The sequence below is a fragment of the Branchiostoma belcheri genome, unplaced genomic scaffold (genome assembly GCF_001625305.1).
Source record: "Branchiostoma belcheri isolate BF01 breed outbred unplaced genomic scaffold, Haploidv18h27 scaffold20, whole genome shotgun sequence".
NCBI classification, from domain to species: Eukaryota; Metazoa; Chordata; class Leptocardii; order Amphioxiformes; family Branchiostomatidae; genus Branchiostoma; species Branchiostoma belcheri.
The window spans coordinates 3392052-3415398 of record NW_017803491.1 but is presented as its reverse complement, the minus strand read 5'-3'; the positions used below and the strand labels follow the sequence as shown (position 1 = coordinate 3415398).

Here is a 23347-nt window from a genome sequence, read left to right as displayed (position 1 = left end):
ATTTATGAGTTTAATTTCTTACGTAAAGGGGGGGGGGGGGTGTTGTCATGTGTATGGGACTCGATTTTCGGCTTGCAATTGCGCCAAAGAAAGTTGTCCTTCTGTACCCGACCCCTACGAGCTATAATAGGTTTGGTAACCAGGCTACACCGTACTCACATCTACAGGTGCTGCTGATCACTGACGGACATCCAAACGGCGCCGGGAATTCACCGGCAGAGGTTGAGCTGGCCGCGGGACAACTCTTCGAGTTAGGCGTTTACATATATGCCTTAGGTACGGTGTAATCCTTGTCCCTCAATACTGTCTATCTATCTGATATCTATCCATCTAGCTGTCCATTTATCCGCCTACGGGTCCGATATTTCCTTAAAGTGTAATATGTACAAAAGATTATTTATATCGTCATGTTCTTTCTTTATTGATGAAACATATGTTTGTAGCGACATTGTTGTGTTAGTACATGTATCCCACACATAGAATAAATACAATACAGACAATATATTTTCACTGAAGTGGGGTAAGGCGTATAAAGTGCCTAAGGGGACAGACATTTCAGGACTCGAACACGGGACCTCTTGATTCCAAGTCGAGCACTCTGCCGTTACTCCACACGACCCCACAAATCTACATTGTAGTTTGTAAATTCTATATTTCACAGGTTATGGGTCGGCCTACACCAGCGCCTCTGATTTTGACCACCTGAAAAACCTGGTCACCGCCCCGTGGTACAATCACATCTTCAACCTGGAGCAAGTGGACGACTTCGAAACCTTGCTGGATATCCTGGCTAACCGTCCCCCACACCTTGTGTGCGTCAACTTTCAGCAAGGCTAGTCCTCGATGAATGCTCGATGAAAATAAAGGGAAACATGTCCTAATGAAAAAAGGGCAACAAGCTTCTATCTGTTTTAGTCGTCTTTCTGTGTTTGTCTTAATACTTCAACTGTACTTACAATGCGCTGTTTAAGTGTCTATAGCAACTTCTTATTGAGGTGTAAAACTTTTTAAAAATTCCCGTAAGATACCTTAACTCAACGTGTATGTCGTACTTAAACAACTGTTATTCAGAACAGCAGATCGGTGCGTACTAGTACTTCAAGTCTGCACTACTCCAGAAGTTCGCTAGAGGTCCTCCTTATAAAAAGCGACTCTACATATACATGTATTTCTAGGTTGTTTGTGTACGTGTAAACGTGTATTCAAAACCTCATCTGAGCAAGTCATGCTCGTTTATTGTTTCTATATGGTCCGAGCATGTTTCCATGCTGTTATTTTAAAAGAAAAAGACCCTTTAACGATACTTGATACATAATGTACATAAAATAAAACAACAAGTTGACATGTAGTACTAAAATATGATATGCTACTCATGCACTTGAGTTTTTTGAAGCCTTACTGATATATACTGTACTTTTAATTGATGCCCGGTCGATATCTGTCTGATACGTCTGTCGTTGCGTGCATGGGCGAGTTTAGACTTCTGTTGTTCAGAATAAATGACATCAGTGCCAGGGCAAAGCATTAAATCATTGGCACTTCATTAGTATCTAAGGCCTGTTTATAAACCCAATTCAATGTATATCAACAAACTGGTGTACACACATACACACAAACAAGTGGTTCTATCAAACATTAAGGACAATAGTGTTTTATTATTGCTTGTCTATTGTAGATTAAACAGGTAAAATATTCCTGACAATTTGTTGATTGATATACAGCCGAAGGCGCGAGTGTCGCATAGCAACGCCAGTAGCCTAAGCCTGTATTCCCAAAGGGTTTGGTTTGTCCTTGTTGTCTCACACGCAGTGGTTTGTTCCACAGTACTATAGACTACAAACCATTACCAGCAGAAGGGAGGGATTGTCAGTATCATATCCCAACATGTGGCTGATCACAACCTGTCGTTAGACAACGTTTTAAAGAAGGTAGGACTGTTGTTGCATAGCAGTTCATATGTAATACTGACACACTTTTCCTGTACTTTCCGATGACTCTCCCAAATAGCTTATCATAAGCAGTATACAAATCACCTGATTAGGTAGGTGTTCCAGTCACTGTTATTGTTGTTATAGCTTATCTTATATACCACAAGGAAAAAGATTGTATTGTACAACACATCATATGATTCACAGGTGCCCCCCTCCCCACCATATTTTATGTGCACAGACTACATAATTTGTAAAACATGCCACAGGCGACTACCGATTACTTCGACATTATTGCACACCATTCCTCCTTTAGTAAATGATAAAAACCAGAGATGACATGCCATGTTATCTTACAGATATCTAATTACATTGTGAGCGTAAGGAAATAATTTGATAATTTACTGGGTAGAGATGAGATTATTCTTAAGCGCCACAGTAGTGAAATTCTTAATAACAGAACGATAAAGGCAAGTCTTTAATTGTCTGAAAATCACATCAGGAAGTACACATTTCGGAATAGGGGTGTACTTACTTCACACAGCTTTATATATAGTACATGTACATGCGAAAGGCACTTTGCTTCCATCACCAATCTCTATTTGCTATACTGAGATTTTCCCCTGTTATCCAATACTTTCTAGTTTCTTCACTTTTGGTTGTAGCAAACATTGTACATGTGTATTTTTAGCAATACAAGTGGTCTGTTTCTTCCCCATGCACATACAATGTAGGTGTAGATACTTATCGCTATAACCACAGAGAGAAGGTTCAAACACGTCTACTGGCTAGACAGTACCATGTTTGCACATAGTGTAATTAATTATCATGTGAATTCCTTTGCAATGTTCACATTGTTAACTGAGTCAACAAACCACGCTATACTGAGAAAGACCGAAATAACTCGGTTCGAAGAAGTTAGGGTATCGTTCCTAGAAAAAGATCACGAGTGTTTTCAACATTCCACTGTTACTAGTTACGAAGGTCATGACCTTCTGTACAAGTTGAACAGTACACTAGTCCCACTAGTGATTTTAGAAAACAATGATCTTTTGGGAGCTCTAGTTGCCCTAAGATATTTTTCTAACGTTGCCCCAAACCACATCATGTGCATTGAGCACTTCTTATTTTTGTAGGGATACCACTAAGGTGCATATCACTGCACTCTCACGAAAACCTGTATTCTTCAATGTCCAGTATCTTCTTGGCCTTGATGGAGTCATAGATGAACTCTTCAAACACAATGGGTATCTGAAAAGATATAATCCAAGAAAGTGTTATTTGTGCAATATAACTACGGACATGGGGAAATATATAATCTTATAGCCAGAACTGCCATAGTTGTGTAGAAAATTTAACACTCATGGATAATTAGTATAATTACATAGTTCTCTTCGCTTTTAATAGGACGAATCCCTAAATAGTACCGATCAACAGATGTTGTTGTTTAGAAGCTTTAAGGATCTAATCTACTTATCATAGAATATTACTGAGGAATTAGCTGTTGATGTTTGTATATATTGTACAAGGGAAATACTCTAATTATTGTCTAACCTTGTTCGCCTTGGCGTCTCTGACCTTCGCCGTCTTCTTCTCAAATTCTTCCTTCGTGCAAACAAGGATGGAGTTTTGGACGAAGGGCACTGAAAATTATGAAATGATAAGGCAAACGTTTTTGTGAATACTTCGTATCGTCTCAAATGAAGAAATGTTATTAGAAGCCTACAAATGAAGGCCTGGAAAAAGCAACATCCATTCATCTGTAAGGCCATGCCAATTTAATTTGTTGTTTCTCGGATTTTTGCTGAAAAAATATGAAGCGACAGGGCAAAAAAAGGCACCCCATGACATCCGAAAATGTTACAACAAGAAGTGAACATACCAGGCTGGTTTATAATTAAAACAATACATTTGAACTTTTAATGAAACAAAATTGCATTGTTGCATTGAACAACTTTAACAACTAGGAAGAAAGGACTTTCTTCAACCAAAATATGTCTTTCATTGGGCATATTGCAGTTTGTTTAGAACAAAAAAATATATATTCATTTTTGCAAATCAGCAAAAAAATGGACGGGGCGAGTCCGAAAAACAACAAATTAAATCTGTGTGGCCTAAGCTAACTTTGTAATAAGATATAAAGAATTCTAGCAAATCAATTTGTGATGATAACATACCTGGGGTCCCTCCGTGTTTTATGATGAGGTCCTTCATAGACTCCCGTGATTTCTTCCCGACTCGTCCGGCAACCAGTTTTTCCGACAGGGTAAAGTTTTTGTTCTTAAACGTCCTGTCAATGGAATATAATAATATCGTCTATTAATCAGTATAAAATTAGCCATCTGATAAAAATTAAGAAAACTAACTATTTTAAAGTTGTAAATATAAGCTTAGTCGGGAAAAGTTTACCATGTCTGTTACCTTTGATCAAGGAGGAATAGAGACATGGACTTAGTAGTCTGTCTTGGAAATGTTACACACTTGAAAGGAATTCAAACGTTTATTTCCTACTTTGGAGTGACCACTGCCTTTGGTGTCCAGGGCTTCTTGACAGTCTCTGGTGGCTTGACTGTCTTTGGCCTCACTGGTTGTGGCGTCTTCTTGGTTGGAACAACCTATATTCACAATAGCGGAACTGTGTATTTTTGTCGAGTCTAATGTACATGTACATGAAAGAACATTCTTTACGTATAACTTCTCAGATATAAAACTCATATAAGACTATTCTATTCATGATCAATTACTATCAATCTATTATGATCTCTAAACATGAAAAACAACAGATACCCACCGCATGTGATTTTGGTCTCGGCGGTTCTTCTTTTTTCTTCTTGGCGGCTTGCTCGGCCTTGGTGTCTTGGACGATCTACGTTTACAAATGAAAAACAACACATTAATCATATGCAAGTTGCTGAAGTTAATCCTATACGTTTTACATACGTTTGACCTTTCATCTATTTTACTTTGATGAATCTACAAAGCTATTCCATTCTCTGTTAACAACAGTCACTGTGACAGAAAACAAACATTATTCCCACATTATGACTACAGAAAAACGCACCCTTTTGTATTTCTGCATCTCTGCTTTCATCGCTGGCGGGGCGAACGGCCTGTCTTCTCCGCGGAAGATCTTACCGCTTGTGGGGGTTTCGTTCGCGATGGAAGAGGCCATCGCCTTCATCTTCTGCCACATGGTCGGGCTGAAGTTTTCCAACAGCTCGAAACAAACATCCAGGTGGCCGATCATGGAATCTGCGTACTCCGTCACCACTACCACTGTCTCTTCAGAAAGAATAGTGTTCACATGTGTCTTTGTCTGGTTGATGTTGTTCTTTGTCTCGCTGATGGTTGCTTTGAATTGGGACACATCAAACACAGTTTCTTCCATGCAGTCGGCTGATGTGTTGATGCCGTCCACCGTCATGGTTCTACACTCCTCCTGCGCGATCTTCGCGATGGTCTGCTCGGCTCTGGTCACCTCGTCCAGCTCCGGGGCAACGTGGGGAGACTGGTAGGCGATCGTCTGGAGCTCCATCTCTGTTGGGATGTACTCGTCCAGAGGTTTGGTATCTCTGGGGAGAACGGTCTCGCCTTCGTTGGCTGTGGTGTTGGCTTTCAATGACATGTTCTTCTGATCTCTTTCTGCTTGAACGCTGGTGTCGGTGCTTGAACCATGTCTTGCATTTTCCTCGTCCTCGTGGTTTATCTTTTCTTTATGCTCTCTTTGTTCTTCACCATTGATGTCGTTGACGTCTTGTGCTTTCCCAGATGTTCTGATTTTTTCTTCCTCCTTGTTCATCTTCTGATGTGCCTCATCTTTCTGCGCTTGGTCATTATCTACCGCGACAGTTCCTTCTCTTGCCTCATCCACAACAATTTCTTCCATTCTTTCCTCAAGACTTGTCACCTCCTCTGTCACTTGGGACGTGTCACCAGCGTCGATCGTCAGATCGCCTTCCTTTTTCACCACGACCTTCTCGTTCTTTTCACTTTTGTCGGTAGAAGCCTTACCCTCCCTCGTTTCTTCATAGCCTCTGTCCTTCCGCCATTTGTCCATCTTCAGGTCTGCGAGCGTGATTCTTATGAAAGGAATAACGGCGTTGATGTCTCTCTGCTTGCTGTGAAAGTCACGGTAGGTGATGTGAACCTCCATGATGCCTTTGTCCCCCAGAGCGTCTTCGTAGTCGTCCGGTATGTTCAGGTAACACGGGATGTGCTTGAACATGTCGGCAGAAATGTCGTGGAAGTAATACGCGGTGGACACGCAGTCTGACTCGCCGTCGGGAGGATCCACCATCCTGCTGCTCTTCATCTTCTCGATGTCGAAGGTCACGCCGTTGATGGCCCGAAGATTGACGAGGATGTCCGTGACGAGCGAAGTTTCACGAAGGTAAACCGGGATCATCATGTCGGCCTCGAAGTTGTCGAAGTCATTGATCCAGAAGAACGAGTCACTGCCGAGCCGCTGGCTGATCTGGTACAGCAGATCTGGACGGTAGCCACCGATTGTAAAGGTGGAGATGGGAAGGCAGGTACTGGTGGAGAATGATGCTTCTTTTGCAGCGTTGAAAGCTTCAACGATTCCATCCGCGTCACAGATACCTTCGTTCGCTACTCCGTCCGTGAACACAATGATTCCATTCCGGAAATTTGACCTGCAAATCATGAAAAAATGCTTTGTCAATTTCTCTAGCCCGAGCAGATGAACATCCAATAAAAGATGATTATGTTTACCGAAGGAGAACATATTGTTTTTGCTCAGTTTCTTCTTCTTCCTCTTCTTCTTCTCCAAACAGTGACCTCAATGACCTGGACCAATGTTGTGCCTGTTATCATGGTAACTAGTGTTGGGCGACATCATGTTGCAATTTTATAGTAGGCGGGATTTAGACTCCTGTCTGACCATGTATGTGAATTATACACTGCACGAAAAGTTGGATTTACCAAAGGTTGTAAACTCAGGTAATGTTTACTATGTACACAGTATCTGACTTTACAATGGTAATAAATAAAGTTCAACTGCAGTAATTTCCTTTCATCATCATCATCATCTGTCGACACCCTGGCTGGGGGACGGGGCAAGCTCCTGCACAACACGACGCCACAAAGTACGATCTTCCATTGCAGCTGGAAGGTCTTTACAACCCTTTACAAGGTCTTTACAACCCTTGTTAAGTCTGGTATTACCTACTTGACTTTTATTTATTGCCATTATAAAGTTTAGAAGTGTTTATTAAAGAACAATTAAACATTACACAACTATACTGGTGTCGGTAAATCTTAGTTTTCGTGTAGTGGAATGTGTTTGAGTTAGAATTAACAGTCCAGACCTAATGCGAAGGTAAGCATTATGCATTTGCCTTGCAAATGTTACCTTTCTAGTTACTGTTTGAATCTATATCTTACATCTATATTTTGACATGATATAATTGCTTTAATGTGGGAATGATTTACTCACTCCTGGTCTGAATCCTTGAAAAGTTCCACGCCACTAATTATGCCGTCACTGAGGTTAGTACGCGACCAAGCACGGATGTTCTCTATTCTTTTGGCAGCCTCCGCCTGTGTAGAAAGATGTGAAAAGAAGAGAGCTACAAGTGTTTAATATAAGATTAACCATCAAGTTGAGGATGGAAATGAAGTCAGCAGGTTTTGGAAAAGGGGTTTTCCTTATTATAATGGGGTTGGAGGTGTGTGCCAATTGTTTATAATGCATAGAGTATTTATCATACCATTGAGAAAACTAGTCAAAACATACCTTTATAGCTAGTACAATCACCCCTCGGCATAACGCACCAGCTTCTGGGTGTCATCTCCTTTGTTTTTATTTGTGGAAGGTTACAGCTAGTCTAAGATCATCTAGTGGTATAAAAAGTGTACTAAATTTATTCCCATTTTTGTTTGTCATTCTTCAACATCCAGACCACGCGGCAAGTATATAATTATGTACCTGTTCTTTGATTTATCGAATATTCACAAAGATTTTACCTTCCCATCTTTGTCCATTTTGGTGATCGGCAGAATGATGCGGATGTCGCTATCAAATCCCACAATGCCAAGCATGTCCTCCTCCTGGAAACTCTTCACCAACAGTTCTGCAAACACCTTCATCTTGTCGATCAGGGTCTCCTCTCCAATACTGGAAACAAAGATATTATTCAGCAATTTACTGTAGTGCATGAGAATTCTGAAAGGCGACCTACAGAACATTCGAAGTGAATGAATCTGCAACTTACGTGCTTTCCATACTGCCGCTCTCATCAATGACAGCAACGAAACGGAAAGGTAGCCTCTTTTGGGTTTCTTTTTCCGTCTCTAACTCCTGTGCTGTCAGTTCTAGCAAGGTCTTCACCTGGAGTGGAGGCTAGAGCACAGAGGTATACATGCATGAAAAGACAGCAGACGAACACAATTCTGCCAAGCTTAGCTACAGTGTACCTACATCTACTCGTAACTACTTCAATCTTTACATTTTAAACGCTCACAGCCTCGTATTGTCGTACAAGTATAGTCTTGGCTAAACTACACAAGCAAAAACATGTTCTTTACCTTGTCTTTCTCCATCATACAGTAGTAGGACAGCTGCAGTGGCTCTGTCGTGTCGTCTTTCTCATCAGTGGAGTCGGCCATGTTTGGTTCGATAAAGTCTATACCTACAAGCATAATATAATGCCCACGGGTTGTTAGTTGATTAACCTTCCATGATATGCAGTTTTGAAAGTTTTGGAGACAGCTTTTTAGTAATTAATTCCATTACCGAGTTGCCTTTCATCTCATAATCCATGCTGATTTTCATTTTCTGAACGTGACGAACGGCTTTACAAGTTTTAGTAAAGATATGCAGTTTAACTGATATGATGCTTACCGATCTACTGAAGCATGGTAATCCAATCACAATGGAAAATGGATGGCGGGAAACAAAATATGGGGGCCACTAATCAAATTCACTCCCATTTTAAACACACTTAAGGCTTTCAAAGGTTGGATTTCATACTTTGTGTTTACACATTGTCCATGAGGGCAAGTTTTAGGTTATGTACGTGGGCACACAAAAGGTAACACAGCACACGAACCGCCTCTTGAATATATAGAATGTCCGCCCCCTTTTGGATAAAACTAATAAACACAGTTTTTTGAAACGCTCCATGATCTGTGTAGAATACAAAACGTAAGATGTTAATAACATTGTGTCTAAAGGAGAATATTTTGCTATTTTGCCTAGAAAACCATTTCAGTGGCATATCACGTTTGACGTAGCTTAGAGGTAATAGTATAATCTTCCAAAAAGAAGGTACATGTATTGAACTATGTATTGAACCCTTTCCTAAACTGTACGTACCCCCTTTCCTAAACTGTACGTACCCCCTTTCCTAAACTACCCCCTTTCCTAAACTGTACGTACCCCCTATCCCTGAACTGTACGTACCCCTTTCCTAAACTGTACGTACCCCCTATCCCTGAACTGTATGTACCCCCTTTCCTAAACTGTACGTACCCCCTTTCCCTGAACTGTACGTACCCCCTTTTCCCGAACTGTACCTACACCCTTTCCTAAACTGTACGTACCCCCTTTCCTAAACTGTACGTACCCCCTTTCCCTGAACTGTACCTACACCCTTTCCTAAACTGTACGTACCCCCTTTCCTAAACTGTACGTACCCCCTATCCCTGAACTGTACGTACCCCCTTTCCTAAACTGTACGTACCCCCTTTCCCTGAACTGTACGTACCCCCTTTTCCCGAACTGTACCTACCCCCTTTCCTAAACTGTACGTACCCCCTTTTCCTGTCTACCTGCTCAGACAAATATTTGCCTCGAAACGCACAGTTAGAGGATGTTTAAGCATGATAATAAAAAGACTAGTAAATAGACTTCGCAAGTGAAAGTAAACACATCAACCTCATTACAGTATATGATAGGCCCTCTGCACTCTCTTTTGGCATATCGACTGGTCCACCGGAAACTAGTTTGAAAATCTAGGTCGACATCTTAATCTATACCCACTATTGAAATATGCCCCCTTAAACTTACCTAAAGATTATTCACTCAAGCCTTCAGATTAAAACACATGCTTCCATACAAAAGACTGTTTTCAGATGAAATGTTGCTCGGCCACCAGACCCGCAGAGAGACCACCTTTTCATTGCTATGGACACAGTAGAACGTGTAAATATGCCGTCAATTACAGGTGAACTATGGTGCACCTATTCCGACGACCTCGCCTGTATCGTAAGCAAACCTACATGAAAGGCGCGGTCAGCGCAACAATGAAACGTCATCCAAGAAACTTAAGTGGGGTTTCCGAGAAAGAAACTGGCGCTGTACAAATAACATCGAGGTGTTTTTCTCTACATTAAAAGACAATTTTTAAAAGTCTATGATCAAAACACACCAATTATCATTTATAATCGGTAAACAAATGTCTATCGTAACCGTACCTTTTTTTTTTATTTTTGAAGACGTATCTAGTAGCCTCTTTCTTCGTTCGGTCATATTAAGTAGGAATCCTACCCTAAGCCCACAATTTTAAGCTTTTGAACCAAGCATGATAATTTAACATATTACCTATGCACGCTAGAGCTAGTCTATGGTTTGAATCGGCAGTCTGATTGGAGATGTTGTTAGTAAGTTTAATATTTGGTGTTTGGGTAGGGTTGAAAATCCACCCAACGTCTCATATAGAGAACGGGTACTAATGTACACTGCACATCAAACACCTTTTGTGGTCGGTTGTGATAGGTTGTAGGTCTGTCGTGTTGTTAAGGCATACCGATGGGTACTTCTCCGACAGTCCAAGCCGATCATTTTCTACTAAAGTACCTCTTATTATTAGAAGCGGTACATGTCAAGGTTTTTGGTGGTTCACAGGTTACACTACTCGGGTTTAGTAAATATGCAACAGCTTAGGACCTGGTCACAATCGTCGTACGATCATCGTACGATTGCAAATCGTGGGGGCATTCTTGGGTTAGTGCTGCATGTGTCGTATAAAAGTATAGCCTCTACCAGGCACTGCGGATCGCTGGAAAATGGTAGAAACTGGCCAAAATAGCAGGGAAGTTCGCCGGCCAGAGAGGGTACATTTTGCGAACCCTCGTTATTGACCACTTTCTACAATTTTTTAAAGCGATCCGCGGTGACTGTTAGAGGCAAATAAAATTACGGAAAATGGCTGTCTTAGATCCGATCTTGTCGACAGTTGGTTCTGTCTCTGTCTGATTAAAATCGTACGACAACCTAAGATGAATGTTGCAGGTTGTCAACCGTATACAAATATAAGGCATTCGTACCTACAGGCGCTTTCTTCTGGAGGTCAGTGTACTGGGTAACCAGAGCTGTGTTGATTAATTACGTGGGTACACCTGTCACCATGTGTACATGACCTCCAGGTAAACAGTGCAAGTCAACCTAAAGTCTCCCCGTGTCATTTGCAGTGTGCGTAGAATTGCTAATGAATGGGCATTTCATTCAGGACGATTCCATTTGGGAGGGTGGAAAATGTTTAAAACTAAGGATACTTAAACTCTTGTATTTATGATTTTCAACTATTTCATGTGCTTACTAGCCACTTCACGTCCATGCTTTCAGAAGGAGATATTTTGTTCTCTTCATACATTTCAACACAACGGATTTGTGCACCCCTATTCTATAAAGTAGACGAGCCCACTTGCCCCACAAGGTGTATAATCACGTGACCCGGCCCCTTTGTACCTTTGATGTGCATTAGATTGAATGACACTGTTTGGGAACTATTTGTGTACAGGGCTTATAGCAACGGGGATGTTATTTCGGCACCGAAGTGTATTATTTCACCAGACTGGGGTCACAGGTACGAAATTCTTTCTTTAGGTCACTCAGTCGACAAAGAAAGTCTACGTCTGGATAAGTATAAACAGACCTTTGAATAGTGCTGGCTTGACAACGTACAGCATGTACAAGTGTGGTCGGTAAGTTCAGACTTCTTGAGATTGACTCTAAATTCTGTTTAAAGTTCATTATAGTTAACGAAATAGGGGAAGTCTGGACCTTTATAGTTAACCTATATACACAAGGTATACCACGAAAACCACATTGTAGGGGAGTCGATGTCCATATTGATTATTATGAAGAGGCCGGGTGCAGACAGCTAACAGGTTGGTACGGTTACGTGTAAGTGTCCATGCATTAGAAACCAGTGATTACACTACATTACCAGTTACTAGTATAAAGTAGTACGCTGTACATGCTCTAGTGGGTATTTGGGTAGTGGCTATCGCCATGATGAACAACAATTAAGGTCGGTTAAGAGTATAATGTTTCATACCTTGTTTGCACACCTTGAAGGCTCACGTCGTTTAGCACATACTTCCTAAATAAATTATGTTGCAAGAAGTGTATATGGGGCAAAGTTAACTATAAAGACAGAAACCTGTTCACAGGTAGTACATTGTATAAGATTGTAAACCGAGGGCCTCACCAGAATGTAGGGTATGGGGTATCTGTATCTGTATCTGTATAGCCGGTATAACCGCCTTTCGGCGTAACACACCGGTAGCTTCGCAGGCACGCGGCGCGGCGGGTAGAAAGGATCTTTCAAAATTCCGATTGGATTTTGATGTTTGACTTCTTTTACTTTCTGTAAACAAATCAATGTTTCCTCTAAATGTATTATGATTATAGCCCGTGAATAAAGCAATAATGGCAATAGTATCCAAAGGACATGGACAGGATGACACGGTGACTTGTACGGAATGATTATTAATGTAAATATTGTACAGGAAACGCAGTGGAGGATGAAATGCACTTTATTTGTCACTGCCCTCATTATAGCACCGAAAGAGATCAGTTATTTGAAATGGTCACCAAAATGTTCCCCAGCTTTATTCACCTTCCCAGCCTACAAAAAACTGCATTTCTATTAACACCTCCCAATTCATATATCTCGCAAAACGTCGGCCATTTCATACGTATATATATACTCCACTGCACACGGAAAAGAAATCAAACCCAACAATAACTACAAATGTATATATAAAGTAGCATTAGCATCACTTATTATCATTCTACTGTTTACTGTTGTTATCATGTTCTTGCAATTAGCCCTCGGGCATGGATTTGCAATAAACTTTCATTAATTAATATTAATAACATCAGGTCAACAATGGCAAAGGTAGAGAAGAAATTGAGATTATACACAATTTACTGGCCCTTTGGGATGTGTGCATAAAGTGGTGGTTTGATACCCTTCCTAAGAGTATAGGTAATGTAATCCCATCGTATGCATAATGACTTTCTGTCCAGAAATACGATACCTTTTATCATTGGGTGTATTGATTGATGTATGACCTTTGTGTCCATTGATTCTGTTTTTAGAGCCGTGAACAAAGGCGTGCTAATTTGTAATTCCATTATTGTTCTCCCCACAGATTCCACCTGTAAGTGGTGACGTCTGACATAATTCGGACATTTAGAGTCAATCGCGCATTACTATAAAGTATCGGTGTTGTTGTTTGTTCTTGCGCAAGGCATCATGGGCTCGGGCTCGTCTAAAAAGATGGCGCCCGTCGCCACGAGGACGATAGAGACACAGACTGACGTCAGCAACCTGGAGGACGTCTCGTCACAGCAGTCAGTTCCAGGGATGGGGTTCTTTCAAGCTCGAATCACTCACGGTTCCGGTACAAGAACACTCCCTCCAACCGCGACCGTTACACCGGTGACAGCCAATGGGCAGCAGAAGCCCGCCGCGGGGCATGACGGGAACCAGCAAGGTGATCTACCGACGCCCAAACCTCCATCAACATCTAAGGACCAGCTCATAGCCAATCAGAACTACCAAGAGATGGACGAACGCGCTAGAAAGGTAAATAAGCCATGTCTATTACATGTTTTTTTCATAGATATGTGATACGTTCAGTTAAGTATTTGAGTTCCAAGGTTTTTGGTAACGGCATAAAATAAGTTGATATAACTTGAGTTTGCCGTCACCATGTCTAGTCATGAAATGTTGAAATAAAAACAAAAAAAGTTCCAAGGTTGATGACAGAAAATACATGTATAATTTTCAGCTACAAGCAGGTTGCAATGACGGTTTACGCGATTTAGAAAAAAATATTGCATTGTTGTTGCCAAATATTGAATTGTATCCTCTTCACCCATTCCAGGCGGCAGCATCAGAAGCTAACTCATTCGATGGACTAAATCAGTATCTCATGGAGGGGAAGAAAGAAACCCTTGTTGCGGAAGAAAAATCGGAGACAGTCCAAAACGGGGAAACAGTGGCCACCGTACAGGATGGGCCCCAAAATGAAGCTGTGGTAGTTGGTGGAACATCGCAAGGTCAGTCCGAAGCAAACGGTGAGACAGGAGAAGTTGAAGAGCCCCAAAACACGACTGAAACCAGCACGACCCACCAGGACGCAGTGACAGCCACAACCGCGGAGACTCTACAAGAAGATGTTGAGAGGCAAATAGAGGAAGCCAAAGCCACGCAGGCGAAGATAGACATGCAGCAACAAATGTCCAAGAAGAGGCAGCAGCTATCTCTGCAGGAAAAGCTGGAAGCACGAAAGAGAAAACGGCAAGAAAACGTCCAGAGACAAGAGGAGAAAAGGGCGAGGGCGGAGCTAGAGGAGAAGCAAGGAACAGTGGTGAGTCCGATGTCAATAATATATTATGTACCCTCTAGCCAGCCACTTTTTGTTGTGCACTGACCCTGTATCGGAAGGGTGAATAAACGCGGCGTAACAATCCTAACTAGTAAATTATTAGATTATTTCCTTCAATTCACAACATAATCTGTAGGCTTACAGGTCATGTTATCTCTTATAAATGCTTTGCTATAATGTCTTACTAACTGGTAGTTGCCTCTGGCATGTTTTACAATGTAGTCTGTGCACATTAACAGATGGTGGGGAGGGGGGGGCACCTGTAAATCATTGCAACCTTTTAACTGATTATACAAAAGGTTAGCCATAATAACAATTACAGGGACCGAAACACCTACCTAAAAATAGTAATCAAGTATACTTGATTTGTATATGATAAGCTATTTGGGAAAGACTTCGATCGGGAAATAGTGAAAAGTATGTCAGTATTAGTACGCTGCTAGGGAACGACAGTCTTACTTTTTTTAAAATGTTGTCTAACGACACGTTATGATCAGCCACATGTTGGGATACGATACTGACAACTTCTCCCTTCTGTTAAGGAATGGTTTGTAGTCAATAGTACTGTGGAACAAACCACTGCGTGTGAGACAACCCTTTGGGAATACAGGCTTAGGCTACTGGCGTTGCTAGGCGACACTCGCGCCTTCGGCTGTATATCGATCAACAAATTGTCATGTCAGGAATATTTGACCTATTTCATCTTCAATAGACAAGCACGAATAAAGCATGTTAGCGTTCCGACTATCTAATACAGCCACTTGTTTGTGTTTGTGCATCATTTTGTTGGTATTTTGTTCACTGTTGTCAGCTGTTGTAAGAGTTTGAGCTGGTCAACCCCCTATTTTCTTTCTATATTCGGGGAGCAGACCCTCACCAGCTGGCTTTATTCGGTGGTTATAGCAACTGACAAGGCTTCATTACACCTCGGGCGGGTCATTAACCCTTAATTCACTCATACATGTCATTGTTCATTATATATGCCATTGTTATGTATTTTCATACTTTCATGGTCTACTATTGGACCTTCATGATCTTTAAATCAAAAATATCACAAGGTCATCAGTAATCTCTTACACCACCATATATTTGCAGGACCTTGGCCAACAATCTCAGGTGACGGACGTGAAGGAGACACGGGGTCAGACCGAGGGTAAAACCGTCAGGTTTGCTGATGACCCCGGTACTGCCGTGAACGTGGGCGAACAACACCAAGACGTCATCATACCCTCAGCATCAGAAGAGGTAAGCATCTTAGACAGAATCTTGTTAATTAAAATTCAGAAGTTTATTGCAAATTCATGCCCGGACGCTAATTGCAAATTTCAAACATAAAAGAACATTCAAACAGAGTACGAAAGAACTAAAATCTACATGATGAAAGGTAGTTGTCTCAAACTATAGCTATGTCTAAAACTATGTTTTTTATGGGTTTGACTTCTCTTTTGTAAAACATGAAAGACGTAATATATTACATTAGAGAGTGATTGAACACTGTAGGATTTCACAATATGTACGAAAATGGATGCTGATTGTAGAATAGAACTCGAAGTATTATCTCACGAAGTAAAGGACGTTACCTCATTTCGAACAGGGACACTATGTACTGATGTGAAAATCCGGCCACCTGACTCCTTTTACTTTCATTACCTTCGACAAGAAGGTTATGTTTTAGGGAAACGTATTATGTTTGTGTGTGTGTGTTTGTGTGTCTGTCTGCAGACAAGATAACCTAAGAATGCCTCGGTGGATTGTCTTGATATTTGGTATGTTAGTAGGTCTTGGTAAGGTCTTGGTAAGACCTCAAAATGATTAGATTGTTGGCCCCTGAAGGGTTGGTATGGTACTGCAACGTTCTGTTAGGTGACGAAATTATGATATTAGATAGCTTTTGTTTATTATATGATAGGCTCCAAAAATAACAAGATTTTGATTAATTACGTTTTTGAAAAGAACACAAATAACCCTTACCATTTTCTCAGCCTGTTCTTAAAGGAGTAGACAGACATGCGGAGATCAAGAAGGCGGAAGAAGCTGCTCCGTTGATGCCGAAGATGCCGGTGACGAAGAAGGAGTCCGTGTACAGGAAGGAGGACATCTCACTCTTCAAGGACCTGGAGGATCACGCCGTGTCACTGGCTCTTGTGGTAAGAAGTTCTGATATTATTGTTGAAATAAAGTTAAGACTTTTGTTCTCATCTAGAGCTTTCGGCCAGTCCATCTGGTCTTCTCCAATAGACTGACCCAGCTGCAATGAAACGAACACGAGACTAGCAACAGTAGAAAATTTTAAGGTATGTGTTTCTACCTTTCAAAACAAGTCACTGATTGATTAATATTCTACTAACCAATCAAATCACGCCTTTCGTCTTGCCTTTTTGATTGACAGAAACCCAAGACGACTGACACGTTCGCCACCCTGATGGAGGTCCTCCTCATCCATGACCTCTCTGACCTGGAGAAGGTGCGCATGATCTTCCACTGGGTCACTGCGCAGAACCTGAATGAGATGACGTTCGGTGATGACGTGGAGGACGACTCCCCGGCAGGGTACCTGAAAGCCATCAAGGAGGAGAGGCAGACGTACGCCACGCTGTTTGAACGGCTCTGCAGGTGAGAGACATATTCATGAAAAACTAGAGAGGCAAAGCTTAATTATTACCCTTAAAAGGGTTCATAACTCAGTCAAAGATTATTTTCAGATTTTTAGCTTTTAGGATAGTTTCTTTAAGCTACCAGGCAATCAATGTCTTCAAAAGAAATAAAAACCTTGTTGATATTTGGAAGGCAATAATTAGGGACCCACTACATGAATGTAGCCTGGTATCAAAACTATTATAGCTATGGATAGGAAAGAGTTTTGTGATCTTAGTAGAACCGAAGTCTTTTGGTGATCTACTAAATGGTAAAAAGATGAAGAGTACATCTCATGCAATCATTTAACAGACTTATTTTCTTCCTCCATCGTTAGTGCTGCCGGACTCCACTCTAAGACGGTTCACGGCTACATGAAGGGTGTCCGGTATAACCCCGACCACCATTTCGAGGGCCCGGGTGACAGGCACCGCGGCACGTGGAACGCCGTGCTGGTGGACGGAGAGTGGCGACTCATCGACTGTCACTGGGGATCCAGACATGTCACAGGTAAAGCCCCTGTCACACATTCACAAACATCCTCCGAGGTTGCCTGTAGTTCGGGAGCAGTCTGACGAAATTTAGGCCGCGTCTAACTTTCTATACGAATCGAATCAAATTTGAGTTAAGTTTGATTCAAATTTGACTGCCAACTACGCCCGATCACTGTTGACCTACTCCTGAACACCAGCCAACCAATTTAATCTCCGATCAGGTCTTTCGGTAGCCAAGGCTACTTATCTTATACCATCTTGCAAATTGGATACCATTTTGCTAAGGAAAGATCTCCTTGGAGATTATATGGAATATAAAACTCAATCAGACCATAAAGGCATAAAAGATTCTCTTCATTCAGTGACTTACCAACCTAACGATACTATACATGGATATGAATGGATAAGTTGCGTGGGTCAGGCTGTCATAAATGATGTACATAAGAACGAAAATGGTAGTTTGTTCTTTACCGAAGCATTGAAATGATCTCAACCTAGTTTATATTGTTGGCAACCTAGTGAATGTACTTTATAACAACACATCAAGGTGAAAGTCATTATGTAGTGCGTACTAAGTGTAATTAAAATGTGATGACGTTTCAAAATGTTTGTTAGTAGCCTGCCATTGACTTTACATTCTCTTCCAATAACGTTTGTGATTTTTTTTCATGCTTTAGGTGATGACCAAGTCAGTGTCGACCAGCTGACCACCGTGTACAAGTATGAAGAGTTCTACTTCCTTACCGACCCGGAACAGCTGATCGACACCCACTTCCCCGACCAGCCCGAGTGGCAGCTGCTCGACAAAACCCTCTCTCTCGCCGACTTCGAAGCAGGCGTCAAATGCTGGCCTCTGTTCTACAAGCTCCACGCGTCGCTCGCCAGTCACAAGTCCGGGATGCTCCACACGGAAAACGGCACGGTGGAACTACGCGTCGGTTTCCAGAAAGAAGACTTCACCAAAGTTCGGTTCTCGTATCGACTCAAGACAAAGGATAGAGTCAATACGGTAGACGGAGTCGACCTGAACCGGTACGTTCTGCAAGAGACCATGGAAGATCACGAGAGTTTTACAGTCCAAATACCGGCAGACGGGCGATATCTCATTGAGATATACGGAGGAGAAGATACAGGAGACAAGGAGCAAACAGAGACCTCTAACGTCTGTCTCTACATGATAGTTTGTGAGTCTGCAAAACAGAACTGTACCCCGTTCCCCGAGTGTCCCATAGCGCGGGGGCCAGGTAGGGACGTGGTAAAAGCTGGGATGACACCACTGAGTCACAAGGAGGCAGTGATCAAAACAGAGACAGGACAGGTCGAGATCAAGTTCCGAAAGCCCGGTGACCTTGACTTTAGGCAGAACTTGTACAAGGTCAAGTGTGAAGAGACCGAGTTTGCTGGGTTCGCGGTTAACGTCTTAAAGGGCGACGAAGTGACATTCCACGTGAGAACACCAAAGAAGGGAACGTACGGACTCATCATATACAGCAAAGACGGAACGGAAGAAGAAAACAAATTCTCACAGCTGTGCTACTATGTCATAGTGTGTGAGAAGGATCCGGATGGTATCGTTCCGTTCCCAAAAGCTGCCAATCAACAGTTCGGTCCGGTGAAACCTCAGTTTTCGAAACTCGGTCTCGTCCAATCAGAAAATGCCGACTATCACCTTAAAACGGACAATGGCGAGGTGAATATTGGTCTGAAGGTTACCAACGATAAGTTGGTGTTCAAGCACATCTTGTCGTCTAGGGCAGAAGAAGGGAAGGAAGGTTTAGATCAGTACGTCTTCAGACAGACGGTGGACAGTAACGTGTCTATGTTGTTCCGCCCTCCTCATGCCGGAGAGTACAGTCTCGCGCTGTATGCCGGGACAGGTGCCGAGTTGAAGAACGTGGTGAACTACTTCATTACGTGTGACAAGCCGAGAGAGAACGTCCAACCATTCCCTCCCATTGGAGACGCGGGCTGGGGACCTGTCCTTCCCCCCTTCTCTGACATTGGACTCTCCCTAGAAGCCCCCAAGACAGCATATATCACAGGCGAGAATGGAGAGGCTACCGTCAATCTCGGTTTGTCAAAACCGGTCGGGTTGCGGTTCCGTATGTCGCTTCACAAAGATGGTACAAGCGAGAACATGGACCAGTATATTTTCTACGAACTGGGCAACGAAAATGGAACAGTCAAAGCTCGATTCCCAAAAGAAGGGAGCTATAAGGTTGAAATGTTTGGAAAAGACCTGTCGTCATCGTCCGAGGCTGTGCCTTTGGTTGCCAATTTCTTTGTAGAATGTACGCAGCCACTGAAAGACGCGACACCGTTTCCTAAAGTCGTAGGTGCCAAATGGGGGCCAGGGTGTCGTCTGCACGAGCCAACATCCGGGACCTTGTCACGTGATCAGGTTGTCAACATCAAGGTGGATGTCCCGGATGCGGTGAAGGTTGCAGTAAAAGGAGACTCGGTGCAGCTGATGAACAAGGTCGAAGGGAACACGTGGGAAGCGAAGTACGCCATCGGGAAGGCGGAAAAATCGGTGGCTGTTTTGGCAAACTTTGAGGAAGGTTCGCAGAAATTCGCGGGCCTGCTGGAGTTTGCAGTCGAAGACTGAGGAGAAATCATTATAAGAGGAATACATTCCATAAACTGCTTTTATCCAGATGTGGTTATGAACAAGCCGTCCATAATATGTGAATATGTTTTAATAAGAAACTAAATCCATGCAGTACTGTGATTCTTTCAGAAATTATCACAAATTCATAAATGTACATTTGCAAATTAATAATCAACAGTGCACAGTGCCCTCTATATATTTTAAATGTTGTGTGTATTATGAACGATTTTACCTTGGAATTAATCAAGTACGTTCTGGATCTTTCTGTATATACTGTAATAATGTAAAACAGCGACACCTTGCGACTGGTATGGTTTTACAGACCACCTGTTGATTGTAATATCGGAATTGTACAGTTTTCTCGCGTCTTGACTTGTACATGTCTTGTTGATTTGTATCATGTGTTAAGAATTTGAATAAAGGGACATTGGTTGTTAACACGTTGTTCTTTTTGAGTGAATGTAATGCCGTGTTTCTACCCTTGTTTCAATTAGATAACTCGGATACTTTTACTAACGTGTAGTCTTAAAACGGATACCCGATACTCGTATATCCTACTGCATGTACTGGTGTGCGTGTTGTAAAAACGTAGACTGTCTTTTGAAAAAAAAATGGGGGCTGTGAAAAGACTCCATCTGCCATTGTACGTATCGTCACGTATTCCAGCATTGAAACATGAAATTCGACAAACTAGATGAAAATAGCTTTCAAGCTAACGTATTTCCCACACAACTTTCGTCCTGAGAACAGCTGCATCTGATATGCGTATGACTCTTCAATGCGAACGTACAAGATGGCTAGTTGACACATAATCCCAAGCGTATTTACCCAATAAACATGCGAACATGTAGGCAGTTCAATTGCTCGTGATCCACATTGTGACGATGCTATTGTTGTCGTCAAAATCAGAAGAAAAATAATATTTGTAAACTAACATTATGCTCCCCCCATGCTGTGATGAGGTAGCCTGGTGTCCGGTCTATCGCGGTTGGGGCGGGTTCTCTTCGGGGCTGCGGAAGCTCTTCCCCGCCTGGCTCAGCTAGGTTCCCCGGTAGGTTTTCCACGACGGGAATTCAATTAGCCCCACCGGGCGGCCTGTTGAGATGGACGGAGGGAAACTTTTAGAGCCCCGAAGACAGCCTGCCCCAACCACGATAGACTGGACACCAGGCTAGCGCTGAGGGTGCCGTTAAGTGAAACATTGTACGCCATATTGATTCCTTCCACTGAACCACTCGTCCCTTACCTTTTGTCTCCTGTATTGATTGGCACATATTGTTTACACCGGCTGTTTAGCAACAACAGGATTACGTTTCGCCCTAACAGCTCAGAGGCGCGATATCAAATGTAGTCACCCGGGGGATGGACGCACACACGTCGTTGAAACTGTGCTGGAGATTCGACAAATGGAGTAGAGATCTCAGTGCCTTGTGCTGTGGAGAGTACTTCACTGTTGACACTTGAAACATCTATAAAGTTACAATCTTCAAAGGTAAGATTTAGAATACGTTATTACGTACATGACTGAGATATGCCTACAATTATACGCGATTATAGCGACGCATTTGAATCAAAATTTGCAATATTACATTTGTATCTTGTACAACAAATATCCTCGCCATTGCTAAGTCTTTCCTTTGGGGACAAGTTTAGGAACGTTATTGAATGAAACATTGTGATGAAACTATATGAGAATTATATCTAGAAAGAGAGGGCAACACAGGTCAAGATTCAATGTCAATACAGCAATAATGTGGTGAAGTAGTATGCTCACAGTTGGGTTGACATTGCACTTGAATTTTGTATATTACGTAATTATGCTCTGAACCATTACCAGAAAGACACTTCAAAATGCACTATGTGTTGCAACTGAACACTATTGGACGAACATGCTTATTGACTACTCTGTGAAGTATGAATGGCAGTATATGTAAACTAATCAAGCAATGGCGATCTTTTCATATTTTTGAACAGATATGTCATTACTTATGTTATGCCAGCTATATAAGAAAGATATATACTTTCTACTCAGTGATTGAAACCTTTAATTACTAGCCGCCCAACTGCCAATTCACTGGATGATTTAGAAATGAATTCCAAAAGGTACGTCTTCGGCACCGTATTGGTACTTATATTCCAACAATCAGCTACATATACAACGAGATTAAACTTGACTACCGATTACAAGTCTATCGCCTCTACTCAGATCGGGTGTGGTTGTCACCCCAGGTGAATTTTATGTTGTCCTTCAGACATATAATTTCGTGCCATGTTTACTTTCACAACAAAGGTTATACCCAGTGTTACCTGATAGCGTGGGAGAATAACACATCGGGCATTGGGCTATAGAAATTTATTGTGGAATTATTTATCGTTTACAGTATACTTGTGGGAGTTAAATGAGTTATCAGAATATTTACAAATGTATTGTATTTTCTCCGTTTTAAATGCTATGAAAGTATATCATTAGGAATGTTTTGGCCGTAACTCTTTCTCTAAAATCCCATTTCAAATTGACGAGCCTCAATTATAACAAACGACCATGCTGTGTCAGGATTAAACTCATTGTAAACAGAGCAAAATACTGCAACAGGAGTTTCTTTTTTCGGGTTAAACACAATACTGGAAAAGTATGCGAACAATTGCAAGAAGTTGTCACCAAGTACTTCGCCGTGTTAGCGTTTAATTGATTTTTCTCTCTGTCTTTAAACATCGAGGACATCTGCGGTGAATAAATTGTTTACAGAGTGAATGAAAACTGACGCCACGAGCACACCACTCATCTCTGCACCAGATCAAAATATTTTCAAGCCTCGGACAAAAACATTTCATCGGAGAGTGGCGCTGTGCAGGGAGCTGTCCTGGTTAAGTGGTGCCTGAATAGTGAAGTGCTCCGGTTTACACAAGGTGTTAGTATTGACAAAAATGTGAACTTAGTTGGGGTACAAACAATGAGGTTCTATACAGTAATACATTATGTGTATGTGTACACTCTAGTTACTAAATATATAAGCATAAATCAATTCTTTCCT

The 23347-nt window shown here is 41.8% G+C and overlaps 2 protein-coding genes across 4 annotated transcripts; one reads left to right on the top strand and one right to left on the bottom strand.

Moving 5' to 3' along the window:
• Positions 1-2985: 2985 nt before the first annotated feature.
• On the bottom strand, positions 2986-10156 carry LOC109469347. 2 transcript variants are annotated; one of them, XM_019767855.1, is made up of 11 exons: positions 9961-10156; positions 8478-8581; positions 8165-8292; positions 7917-8067; positions 7387-7490; positions 4990-6583; positions 4720-4794; positions 4440-4543; positions 4106-4218; positions 3483-3571; positions 2986-3179 (listed from the first exon to the last, which is right to left on the bottom strand). In XM_019767855.1, the coding sequence occupies exons 2-11, from the start codon at positions 8556-8558 to the stop codon at positions 3096-3098; spliced, it is 2523 nt and encodes an 840-aa protein (XP_019623414.1). In that variant the 5' UTR covers positions 8559-8581; positions 9961-10156; the 3' UTR covers positions 2986-3095. The 2 variants fall into 2 exon arrangements, with proteins under 2 accessions (XP_019623414.1, XP_019623415.1); XM_019767856.1 differs by lacking the exon at positions 9961-10156 and adding an exon at positions 9837-9845.
• Positions 10157-11652: 1496 nt separating this feature from the next.
• On the top strand, positions 11653-20315 carry LOC109469227. 2 transcript variants are annotated; one of them, XM_019767688.1, is made up of 8 exons: positions 11653-11876; positions 13335-13771; positions 14073-14558; positions 15672-15821; positions 16559-16723; positions 16966-17189; positions 17548-17720; positions 18382-20315. In XM_019767688.1, exons 2-8 carry the CDS (start codon positions 13439-13441, stop codon positions 20310-20312), a joined length of 3462 nt encoding a protein of 1153 aa, XP_019623247.1. In that variant the 5' UTR covers positions 11653-11876; positions 13335-13438; the 3' UTR covers positions 20313-20315. The 2 variants fall into 2 exon arrangements, with proteins under 2 accessions (XP_019623247.1, XP_019623248.1); XM_019767689.1 differs by having other exon boundaries at positions 11656-11758.
• The last annotated feature ends 3032 nt before the right edge of the window (positions 20316-23347 follow it).

Coding starts and splice junctions, on each gene's coding strand:
- LOC109469227 (XM_019767688.1), top strand. CDS start 13,439: ATGGGCTCGGGCTCGTCTAAAAAGATGGCGCCCGTCGCCACGAGGACG. Junction 13,772..14,072: donor TGGACGAACGCGCTAGAAAG/GTAAATAAGCCA, acceptor CACCCATTCCAG/GCGGCAGCATCAGAAGCTAA. Junction 17,721..18,381: donor GGGATCCAGACATGTCACAG/GTAAAGCCCCTG, acceptor TTCATGCTTTAG/GTGATGACCAAGTCAGTGTC.
- LOC109469347 (XM_019767855.1), bottom strand. CDS start 8,558: ATGGCCGACTCCACTGATGAGAAAGACGACACGACAGAGCCACTGCAG. Junction 4,544..4,719: donor CGAGACCAAAATCACATGCG/GTGGGTATCTGT, acceptor TTGTGAATATAG/GTTGTTCCAACCAAGAAGAC. Junction 3,572..4,105: donor AAAACACGGAGGGACCCCAG/GTATGTTATCAT, acceptor CATAATTTTCAG/TGCCCTTCGTCCAAAACTCC.